This window comes from Rhinolophus sinicus, linkage group LG05 (assembly GCF_036562045.2).
Source record: "Rhinolophus sinicus isolate RSC01 linkage group LG05, ASM3656204v1, whole genome shotgun sequence".
Taxonomy (NCBI): Eukaryota; Metazoa; Chordata; class Mammalia; order Chiroptera; family Rhinolophidae; genus Rhinolophus; species Rhinolophus sinicus.
Genome location: NC_133755.1, coordinates 16,975,206 through 16,987,867, shown reverse-complemented (window position 1 = coordinate 16,987,867; position 12,662 = coordinate 16,975,206). Strand labels below are relative to the sequence as shown.

Genomic DNA, 12,662 nt, shown 5'->3' with positions numbered 1-12,662 from the left:
TTATAGGCTTAATGATTTGTATTTTAGGTGTTTGTGTATTTTTAAAACTTGCTGTACATTGTGTACCCTTTTTTGTTGCTGTAATTAGGAATTTATGTTCTGTTTCATGTTTAATTTTTAGAAAAAGCAAAATTTTCTGTATCAAGTGTTTTGTTTCCTAGCTCAGTTATTTGAGCCTAATGAGATACTGATGTACCAGGCAGGAAAATACTTGTAGCTTCCATGAAGCTAGCTGAGCAAGTCCCAGCATATAAAATGACAGAAAACTAGCTGTCTTTGGTCAAAAGTACAAAATTCACAGCTTAAATGTGTTCAGAAGCACAGTAAGTAGCAAATGAAACAAAACTGAAATTAAAGGACATTGATAACATTGTAGCAGATCTTTTTTAATCATTAGGGGATCTATTTAGGTTTTAGATCCCTCTAAACAACTTGAAAGTTTTTTTTTTCCAACTAGAGTTGACACTCAATTTTTTTTTTCTTTCCCCCTTTTTCCACCTCCCCCCCGCCCACACACACACACACACATCAGTTCAAGCCGTTGTTTCTCACTGTAGTTGTGTAGGACACAGCTCCCTGGCCCATGCTGGTATTATGAGCCTTGCGCTACCTACCTACCTACCGCCCGCCCCCCCCCAGTCAGTCGCCAGTCGTCCATTGGCCGCTCGCAGCAGCTCATGGCAGCTCTCACCAGCCACTCACGCTGGCTGCTGGCCACAGCTGCTCACGGTGGCACACGGTAGCCCACCGCAGCACTCAGCAACCCATGGCAGCTCACAGCAGCCAACAGCAGATTACACCAACCTCTGGATGCTCACAGCAGCCCAGCTCCAAGGAGAGCTGTTGTTCACAACCTTAGCTGTAGAGGGCACAGCTCACTGGCCCGTGTGGGAATCGAACCAGCGACGGCATTAGGAGCATGGCGCTCCCACCACCTGAGCCACCGGGACAGCCTCAATATTATTTTATATTATAATAGTTTTAGGTGTACAGCATACTGGTTAGACATTTATGTAACTTGCAAAGTAATTCTCCCCCCCCCCCCGCATTAATCTAATACCCACCTGGCACTATACACAGTTGTTGCAACATTATTGACTCTATGCTGTACTTTATATTACATCCCCATGACTATTTTCTTAAACAATTTGTACTTCTTAATCCCTTCACCTTTTTCACCTAGCCTCCCCAACCCCCCTTCCATCTGGCAACCATCAGTTTGTTCTCTGTATCTAAGAGTCTGTTTCTGTTTTATTTGTTTGTTCATTTTGTTCGTTAGTTTCCACATATAAGTGCAATCATATGGTATTTGTCTTTCTCAGTCTGACTTATTTAACTTAGCATAATGCCCTCTAGGTCCATCCATGTTGTCACATTGAAAGCTTTTTTTTTTCTGCCATTTTGATTGCTGTTTAATCTGAAAGCCACCTGATAGAAAAAATCGTTAATGTGATAGTGAAAGTATTTACCAGAAGATTATTTTCTTATGTACAGAGCTTTGTAATCTAATGATTTGTTATATTAGGTTGGTGCAAAATTAATTGCGGTTTTTGCAATTGTTAACCTTTTAAACCGCAATTATTTTTTTTTTTTTAAACCACAATTACTTTTACACCAACCTAATAGAAGCAAAAATAAATTGTGCAGCATATTTTGTTCCATGGTCTCTGGATCCAGAAACTTGGCAGTCTAATAGAGATGACGTCACTTAGTGCTCTCTGAGGCGGAACCATTCTCAAACCTCCGAGCACTTGAAGGATCACCAGCACGTACTGACATGTCATAGGATGAGGAGACGGTAAAAGAGGTGTTTAACAAAATAGGCTGTAGTTGATTTTTTTCTGTTCTCTTTCATGTTTACTGCAGCATGTTAGGCGCTTGCAAGACTGCTGATGAGGTAAGACAGTTATCACAGGAAGGACAGAGAATGTTTGAGAAACTTGAGAAGTCCACAAAGCCTATTGTGGCTGCCATCAATGGATCCTGCTTTGGAGGAGGACTTGAGGTATAAATACAGTCCAAAGTCACAGTTTAGCTCATTGGTGGGATTCACCAGCTGTAAACCTTTAGGCTATGGTTTTTGTTTTTTACGTTTTCCCTGTTTGAGAACATGTACCCTTTAATTTGCATTGAAAATCAGTATCTTTAAATATTTCGGTTACAACTTCTGAATAGTGAAGACGTAGTAGATGCTGCAGGTACTCAGTGTTGGCTCCCATCCCTTCCCCCCACCCCACACCCCAGGCCTTGCTTCTTCCCTCAAGATAAAAATGGGCAGTCTGCCCTAAATAAATGGCCCCCGGTGTCAAGTGTCAGCAGCCTCAGGCCTGGATGCAGTTGGACTGAAAGCGATGAAGCTTGGTAGCTTTCACAAGACCCGTGCATTTAACCATGCTCCAAGAATTCCAATGATTGTGTCCAGACCCAATGGGCAGTACCTCAGAGGTGTCATGGGTCATTTCCCCATGTACTACCATCTTGGGGCTGGTTTCCACCACAGCCTGTCCTCCCCCAGACCTGTCTTCTGCAGAGGAAGTGCTCCCCAAGGGCCATGATGCAAGAAGAAACAACTGTCTCTTCAACCACTTGCTTATGCCAGTGGAATTGAAAAGCTCAAGTCAATCTGAGCCAATCCACAGGAAACCTCCCTCATCTCAAACTCTGCCAGGCTCTAGTAGTGGGTTGTGAACATTCCCCACTGCCATGAAATGCTAGAATCTGCTCTAAATGAGAACAATGGCTAGAATGGCTCCTAGCAACCTGGAAAGGTTGGCACAAGCACAGCTATGTGTTCTCGGAGGAGAATCAGCTTTCTTTTTAGTTATCAAACTTCTGGATAAGTCTTCATCCTTATTCTCATGGCAGAGAGCGTGTGAACCAAAGTGTGATGTTTTCATTTATAAATTGAGAAGATTTGAACTAGATCTCTCATTGAAAAGGAGACTCTCTGTAGGATACAGGGCTTCTTCACCTGGAGTGCATATACAATTGTGTGTGCATTTTTCTACTGAGAGCTTCCATAGCGTACAGCAGATTTTTAAGGAGATCTGCAACCCAAAAAGAGGTGAATAAATTAGGAGGAAAGTATGAAATAAGGCTGGAAAGGTAAATTGCATCATACGCCAGCCTAAGGAATTACAGTTTATTCTATGGGAACATTCCTGCTGCAGAAGTAATCTTTAGACTCTCACAGATCCTAATGTTATAAAGTTACACTATCTAACATTTTAATTTGCTTTCATTTGTATGAAGCTTGCCATTGCATGCCAATACAGAGTAGCAACAAAAGATAAGAAAACAGTATTGGGCGTCCCTGAAGTGTTGCTGGGCATCTTACCGGGAGCAGGAGGCACACAGAGGCTTCCCAGCATGGTGAGTATAAGACCCTCAGTACCTGTGGGCACTTTTAGATCTACTTCCTCATGTGCAAAAGGCATGACATGGGTATTCATTGTAGAGTTTAGAAACCCAAATATGAGTATATGGCATCAGTGACATTTTTATTCCTGGTATTTGTTTGTTTTTTCCAATTCTATTTTTTATTTTTTTAATTCCTTGGTCAAAATTATTGATCATGGTCCTTTGTTAGTCCATGAAGAAGGATGAAGATAAATAAGATACATGTCTTGCCTCTAGAGGTTATAATTTAATCTGTTCCTTCTCTGCATAGTACCATCGTATCCATCTTTCAAATCCATGGGTCATATTTCATGAACCATACAAGGGGCAGACCATTTATCTGACTTGGACAATGTCCTTGCTGTATTCTGTAGAACCAGAAGAGGCCCATGAGGCTCTTGAATTCTTAAGCAGAGAGAGGAAGGACAGTCAGACCTGGAGGCTGCAGAGCAATCTTGATGCCCAACTTGAGGGCCTGCTGAACCTCAGAGCTTCTAGCACTAATCGATTCCTCAGTAAAAACAAGGCTCAGTAGAAATACTCTTGGAGGAAAGTTGATATGAGCTGGGCACAGAAAAATAGGAAGGTTTATTCTGTTAGTTTTCAGATAATAGTGTGCATTCCTTCATACCGTGTTTCCCTAAAAATAAGACCTAGCTGGACCATCAGCTCTAGTGCGTCTTTTGGAGCAAAAATTAATATGAGACCCAGTCTTATTTTACTATAATATAAGACCGGGTATATAATATAATATACTACAATATAATATAATATATATAATTAATATAAAATAATATAATTAACATAATATAAAATATACCAGCTATAATATAATATGACATAATATAATACCGGGTCTTACATAATATACCCAGTCTTATATTAATTTTTGCTCCAAAAGACACATTAGAGCTGATGGTCCAGCTAGGTCTTATTTTCGGGGAGACAGTAGGAATTGTCAAGAGGATTTATTGAAAGAATGAATAAGCTTATATGTGTGTAGAATATTGCTGAATTTCTTTTGTTTTGTTATATTGGTATTTGAATATTGCTACAGGCCATATCTTTTAGTACTCACGTAAGAAGCCCTTAGCTGAGTTCTACTTTTGTTAAGCCTAAAATTCTTTCTAAAGACATTGTCGAACCTATCAGATTTCTGAGTCTCCACTAGTTCTAATATAGGAATTGTAAATATTGCATAAGTGATAGGAAAGAAACTCAGAATGACATAAATGCACAATTTTAGGAAACATGAAATTATTTCTCCACCTTATCAATTCCATAAGACAGAAATCCTACATACTGAGTTAAAAGAAGAGCTATAAAGGCATTTTTGCTTCAGCTGAAGATTTCTAATCCCAAAAGTTACCTAAATGTGTATCAGTATGATGGAAAATACAACTGATTGATAAATAGTGTAAAAATCTGGTTTGCTTTTTCTCACTTTAGTACGTATTTTGCACAGTTGAATGATTTGTAAACTATAATTGTCACTGATATGTTTTCCCCTATACTCTGATCCTTGCTTGTATGTTAGGTGGGTTTGCCTGCTGCTTTTGACATGATGCTGACTGGTAGAAACATTCGTGCAGACAGAGCAAAGAAAATGGGACTGGTTGACCAATTGGTGGACCCCCTAGGTAAGTGTTAGCATGCCTCAGAGTTGGGCCTTATTAAGTTATTTATTTTCTCCAAGAATTGATATCTTGAATATTTGTTAGAGTGAAACTCTTAAGAAATAAGTCATCATTCTGAAGAGTGAAGTTTTCTAAAAATCACAATACTAAATCATTTCAACATCACTTCAGTTTCTATTTTACTTTATTTATAAATTGGGCATCATGAGTAGAGTTGAATGAAGTCATTATTTTTGGTTCTTAAATTACCTATATCATTATCCATGATAACCCACCTTCATTTTTTGTGTGTTTTAATAATATAATAAACACATATGAAGCAACCAACCTGAGAGGTCTTCAAACAATAATTGTCATCTGCTGATGTGCTGCTTCCTCCACATGCAATTTCTTTGCCTCCCCTCACCCAAGGAGATCACTATTCCAGATTGTGTGTTCATTACCCTCTTTTATTTCTTAAAAATCAGCATTATGGAAATGTTATTTACATAATAATAAATCTACCAGTTTTTAATATACAGTTTGAGTTTTGATGAATGTATATTGTGGTGGAAACACAACCACATCATACAATAGAACATTTCTAATATGTAGTATTTTGTCTTCTTTCACTTAGCATAGTGCTTTTGAGATTCATCCGTGTTGCGTATGTCAGCAGTTTGTTCCTTCTTATTGCTGTTATTACATTGTATGGCAAGATATTCCATAATTTGTTTATCCATTCACCAAATAATGGTCAGTTGAGTTGTTTCCAGTTTGGGGCTGTTCTGAATGAAGCTGCTATGAACATTCATCTTTATGTGGACATACATATGTTTCATTTCTATTGAACAAATACCAAAGAGTGGATTGGCTGAACCATATGATATATGTGTGTTTAGCTTTTAAGAAACTGTCAAACTGTTTTCCCAAAGTGATAATACCGTTTTGCGTTCCTACCAGCATTATAGGAGAGTTCTAGTTACCAACGACTTTGCATGGTTAGTCTTTTTAATTTTAGACATTCTAATAAGAGTGTAGTGGTATCTCATTTGTAGTTTAATTTGTGCTTCCCCTAATGACCAAAGATACTGAGTTTCTTTCATGTGTTTATTTGCTTTCTGTATATCTTCTGGTTAAGTGTTCAAATGTTTTATCCATTTTGTTTGATTGAGTTTTTCTTATTACTGAGTTTTCAGAGTTCTTCATATATCAGGATACAAGTCCTTTATGAGATCTGTAATTTTCAAATATTTTCTCCTTGTCTGTGGCTTGTGTTTTCATTATCTAATAGCAGAAATTCTTAATTTTGATGAAATCCAGGATCCTTTTTTTACGGATCATGCTGTTGGTGTTCTATCTAAGAAATCTTTTCCGCACAAGATCACAAAGGTTTTCTCCTGTGTTTTCTTCTGGAACTTTTGTAGTTTAGCTTTTACATTTTGGTCTGTGATCCTTTTCAATTTAACTTTTGTGTGAGATAAAAATGGAGTTTTTTTTTTTTTTTTTTTTTGCATAGGAATATCCAAATGTCCTGCCACAATTTGTTAAGAAGACTCTTCTTTCCCCATTGATCTAATTTGACATCTTCATCGAAAATCAATTCACCCTATATGTTTGGGTTTATATCAGGATTTCCTATTTCCAATTATCTATATGTCTTTACTTAAGCCAGTATCACACTATCTTAATTATTATGTTTTTGTAGTAACACTTGCAGTCAGGTAGTATGACCCACTCCAACTTGGTTCTCTTCTTTCAAAATTATTTTGCCTGAACTAGTTTCTTTGCATTTACATATAAGTTTTGTAATCATCTCATCCATATCAAAAAAAATGTCTGCTAGGATTTTGACTAGAACTGCATTTAATCATTGTAACAATTTGGGGAGAATTGACGTCTTTATTGAGTCTTTTCATCATAAATATGGTATAACTCTCTATGTAGGTCATCTTTAATTTCTTTTAGCAGCGTTTTATAATTTTCATTGAAAGTATCTTGCGTGCATTTTCTTAAATTTATACCTAAGTATTTCATATTTTGAACCAGTATACTTTTTTACTTTAATTTCTCATTATTCATTACTAATATATATATAATACAATTGGTTTTTGTACGTAGACCTTGTATTCTATGATTTTGCTCAATTTATTAGTCCTAGTAGCTTTTTCTGTAGATCCCTAAGGATTTTCTACATAAATAATCATGCTGCCTACAAATAAAGACATTTTGGCTTCTTCCTTTCCCATCTGGTTGGCATTTATTTCTTTTTCTTAACTAACTGCAATGACCAAGATCTTTAGTACAATACTTGATAGATGTGGTGAAAGAAAATACTATTGTTTCAATATTAGAGGAAAGCATTGGCCCTGATGCTGTAGGGTATACGATGTTATAGTAGCCTTTTCATATGTGCCCTTTATCAGATTGTGGTTTTCCCTTTTATTTATAGTTTGCTAAGAATAGATGTTGAATTTTGTCATATGCTGTTTCTACATCTAATGAAATGATTGTGTGGGTTTTATTTTTTAGTCGATTAGTAATGTCAATTACTGATTTTTGACTATTCAATCAACTTTGCATTCCTGGAATAAACTCCAGTTGGTCATGATGTATTAAATTGTTGGCTGGATCAGCTAACATTTTGAAAGAAATTTTTATGTCTGGTCATGAGAGATAATGGTCTCAGGGATAACTTTTTTGTAATATTTTTGCTTGGTATTGGTTTTAGGGTAATGCTGGTTTCATAAAATGAGCTGGAAAAAGTTCCCTCCTCTCCTATTTTCTGGAAAATTGTGTGTAGAGTTGTATTATTTCTTCTTTAAATATTTGATAGAATTCACTAGTGAAGTTATATGGACTTAGAAGTTTTCTTTGTTGGGAAGTTTTTTTTTACCTGTGAATTCAATCTCCGTAATAGATAATAAGGCTATTTGGGTTTTCCATTTCTTGAGTGAGCCGTGGCTATGTTTCAAAGATTTTGTCTATTTCATTTAACTTGCCAAATTTATTGCAATAAAGTTGTTCATAACACTTCATTATTATTTTTTTTTAATATCTTTATACTCTGTAATGATAGCTCCTCTTTCATTCCTTATATTGATAATATGTGTCTTCTCTCTCTTTTTCCCTGATGAGTCTGGCTAGAAATTTATCAACTTTATTGATCTTTTCTAAGAACCAGCTTTTAGTTTTTCATTGATTTTTTTTCTGGTTTTGTTTTCTATTTTATTGATTTTAGCTATCTCATTCTTTCTGCTTGCTTTTGGATTTAATTTATTCTTTTTCTAGTTTCTTAAGAAGGAACCATAGATAATTGATTTTAGGCCTTCTTTTTTAATATAAACATTTAAATCTATAAATTTCCCTCTCAGCATTGCTTTATCTGCATATTTTAATGTTATGTTTTCACTTCCATGAATGTCAAGATATTTTCAGATTTCTCTTGTGATTTCTTCTTTGATGGCTGTGTATTTTAGAAGTGTGTTGTTTAATTTCCAAATATTTGAGGGATGCCTCAGATATCTTTCTGTTACTGATTTCCAGTTTAATTCTGTTGTGAGCATACAGTCAGTCCTTATTATTTGCAGGTTCCCTATCTGTGAGTCCATAGTTCATGACTATGCCACCTACCAGTCTGGCCTGACATGGGAAGCTGTGCTAGAAGTGGGTTGCAGACCCTTTGGCTTTGGCATGCCTAGGTTTTTGCCTACCTGGGACTGATCTAAGCCGGATTTGCATTCCAGTCTGTTGTGTTCATTTTTATAGGACCAGGATTAAAACCTCCAGAAGAACGGACAATTGAATACCTAGAAGAAGTTGCAGTTACTTTTGCCAAAGGACTAGCCGATAAGAAAATCTCTCCAAAGAGAGACAAGGGATTAGTGGAAAGTGAGTATCGTTATTAAAGCAAAGTTTTTTTCGAGGGAGTTGAATTTTATTTGCTGTAAATTTTAAATGAGGAAGAGGTAAATACATTATTTACTTGAATAATAAGGTCAACCTTAAGGAATACAACAGCTCTGCTGTAAGGTCAAGTCTGAACCTCACACTGGTTAAAACCATTTTTTAAAAACTTTTTGTTTCGTAAAATTTTAGACATTAATACAAAAGTAGAATACTGTAATAGTGTAATAAATAGCCATGTACCCAACATCCAGCTTTAGCATTTATCAACTAGTGAAACTATGTTTAAAGAAGTGCTTAGGTTGAAATTTAGCTTTTGTGTATCAGAATAAGGATTAGTTCTGTCATAGAGCTGGGACATCGGCATTTGTATTGAGTTTATAGCACAAACTAACAAGGAAGACTTATTGCTAATAAGTATCTAAACACATTTTACCTTACAGAATTGACATCGTACGCCATGAATATTCCATTTGTCAGGCAACAAGTTTACAAAAAGGTGGAAGAACAAGTACAAAAGCAGACCAAAGGCCTTTATCCTGCACCTCTGAAAATAATTGACGTGAGTCTTTTCCTATACTCTCAGATTTCTCATATTTCCTCCCTTGTGTAGCACAGTACTCTTTATTGTCATTCTGGACCATATGCCACTACAAAAGTTCTTAATTCTGCTCTTAAAGTACTTACCAAAAATAAGAGAAGAGTATAGCAAGCTATGAGGACTCATATAAATCGACGTACTGGAGGATAATCCAGTGCCAGGCATACTTATTAGTTGATGAGTTTAAAACTACCAGTTATAAACCAAGAAGGAACCTATGTCATGTCAATATAACAAGGCCAGTGAAATATTGAACATTTATAAAGAGGTAGTTGAAACAAATTGATGGCTGTGTTCTATCCTTAGTCAAAACCATTTTCAGTACCTAAAGTGTCTCATTTATTTCCCCATTACCCTAATTATTAAAAAGATGTAATGCCATAGAGAGGTTCTGAAAAAGCTCAATCAAGGAGGATAGTTAAAATGCTCACAGTATTGATTGAAGAAACTTCTATATAAAGGTAGACTTTACAATGGAACTTCTCAATCTGGAAAAGTCCAAGATTAAGAGAGCGTATAATCAAAGACCTCAAAATTAGAGAATGGATCAGTCCAGAGAGAGATTTTGAGCAGAAGACACCAAGTACATAAAATATGAAACGTGATCCCCTACCTCCATCTTCTCAGTCTGGGCTGGGAGATTAGACACATACATATGTGGTAAGGCAGTAACAGTATGAGGGACAATATAAAGCAGCATAGGATTAATGCCAGATAATTGGGACAGAGGAAAATTGCTAACTACACAGAGGAGGGAATAGTCACTGTGAGCCAGAGATCAGGAAGAGCGGGATTTGACCTGAGCCCTGAAAAATGGGTGGAGAATAGGTGAAGGGAAATGGTGCCAGGTAGGGTGGGCATTTTGAGCAAAGTTGCAGAAGGCAGCACGCAGGAGGCTCTTCAAGGAACCTTTAATGAGATCAGTTTTTGTAGGAGGATCATGAAATGTCTGCAGAAAGGCAGATCCAAGCTAGATTTTAGGTTGTCAATAATGAATTAAGAAATTTGACCTTTGAACTATATAGACCATGGAGAACCATTTTCACAGCAGTGAGAAAAAATGGATTAGAAAGAGACAAAGGAGAGCGATGAATTAGGCAGCTATCTCAGTACCTCAGACTTGAAGTTTAAGTAAGATCCTGAGATATGATAGTCAAAATATGAAGGTAGTAAAAGACTCGCCAAAGACAGATATGAGCCAAGTTTTAGAAGTATTGTATGTAGATATTTCAGGAAATTCAAGCAACAGTAGTTTAGACAGAGAAGTCAGGGTGTAGATTTGTTTGTTTTTTCAATCTGTCATTCTCATAAATGATGGTGATTGAGTACAGGGTCATTTCTTCCTCTTTCATACTTGCCATTGTACTTAGGATAGAACTTACCCCAAATACTCAATTGAATTTCATAGAGTTCCTGATTAATGTGATAAGCTAGATGACATGTCAGGAAGACTGCATTGAGCGAGAAAAGGGCTGAAAGTGGAACTCTGGGGATCTACCTACATTTAGAGAACGGGAGAAAGATGGGAGACGTAATTTAAGCAGGGGGGAAGGTCATGAAGAGGAACAGGTAAACCTATTGCTGCACGTGGAAAGGAGTGATGACACCTCTTGCTATGATAAAATACTGATTCAAAGGTGGATAGGGAGGTGATTTGAGCAGGGACACCTCTGTTTTCCTATTCTGACTTTTTAATTATTTTTCCTCCCATTTTATTTCCTCCCATTTTATGATAGGATTAGCACTTGCCTCAGAGGTGGAGAATTAAGTCAGTCTTCACTAACCAGGCACTCAATTGTCTCTTCTTTCTCCATTCCAGACTCTTGACTTACTCTTTAAAAACTAACAACACTAGCAGTGTTATTCAGCATTATTGTACATCTCGCCAATCCAGTCCAACAGTGAACAAGTACTTTATATGTTTTTTAGGTGGTAAAGACTGGAATTGAGCAAGGGAAAGATGCTGGCTATCTCTCTGAATCTCAGGTAAAGTTATTTCCTTTCAATTTTTTATTATTAGATCAAACAAAACCAAAGATCTGAAAGTGTACAAAACTAAAAATGTATGCAAAGCCTAGTAAAAACTTTTTCTCCAGTGGTTATCATTTCTTATGATTAATCTCAGTGAGCAAGTAGATGTAAGGAAACCCTAGTGGTCCCCAGATATTTGAACTTGCTCTTAATAACAAGGGTAGAACTAGGAAGAGCAGGGGCAGAGTTGTAATCCCTTCAAAATGAATTGCTTGGACATTTTGTACTGTAGTCGGGCTGGTTTTGTTATGATAAAATGAATATATTGATAGAAAAGTACAATTCTTACTTGTTAGGGCATAGAGATAAACCTTCGAAGCCCAGCCTCTCTTTGGTAAATTAGAAAATGAAAAGAAATGTTTCTTACCAACTAAAAGAAGAAAAGGGACGCAGAAATCAGCCTCACCCCTCTCACTTTCTGAGTTGGTGACATGACAGATTTAACTGGTTTGGGTTGTTTTTAAGCTTTAAGCAGTCATTGAAGAATGATTGCTCTTTGCTATTATTATAGGACAAAAGGTATCTGACTAGTTTAGAACCAGTTCCAGAGGAAACATTTCTTGTACTTCATTGCTTATTGCAGTTCACTTGATTTATTCTTTTACATCATAACCAGGTATACACATATATATGTGTGTGTGTGTGTGTGTATATATATATATATATATATATATATATATATATATATATATATATATTACAGTAAAATTGAAGCATATTTCATGAATCAATAATTGTCCTCTGTGAGTGTTGTACTCGGTGTTTCCTGTCTGTTATGCTTATCACAACCCACTAATTCATGACCACTGATGGATTGCTACCCACAGTTTGAAAAGTCACTGGTTTATTGAATAGAACCTACTGCGTCAAGATTAGTAAAGCATTGATTCTGTAGGACATTGTTTCATGTTTTGTTAGGACATGATAGCAACTTTATGAGAAGGAGTCCTTCTTTGAAATACAATGTGAAACCATGTAATCGTGCCAGTAAATTCTAGTAATATTGGTGATGATAATAGCTAATATCAAAACCCTAGTCATTTTACAAGCATTCTCATGTAATCCCCACAATACTACAAAATAAGCATAGTTTTTCCCATTTTAAGGAT

The 12,662-nt window shown here is 36.4% G+C and overlaps 1 protein-coding gene across 1 annotated transcript in view; it reads left to right on the top strand.

Moving 5' to 3' along the window:
- Positions 1-12,662, top strand: part of HADHA (hydroxyacyl-CoA dehydrogenase trifunctional multienzyme complex subunit alpha) — a 37,871-nt gene that overhangs the window by 9,882 nt on the left and 15,327 nt on the right. Inside the window, exons 5-10 of the mRNA XM_074331797.1 lie at positions 1,867-2,005; positions 3,253-3,372; positions 4,937-5,039; positions 8,784-8,906; positions 9,365-9,483; positions 11,452-11,508. Coding sequence (XP_074187898.1) covers positions 1,867-2,005; positions 3,253-3,372; positions 4,937-5,039; positions 8,784-8,906; positions 9,365-9,483; positions 11,452-11,508 — 661 coding nt within the window. The remainder of the gene's footprint in view (positions 1-1,866; positions 2,006-3,252; positions 3,373-4,936; positions 5,040-8,783; positions 8,907-9,364; positions 9,484-11,451; positions 11,509-12,662) is intronic.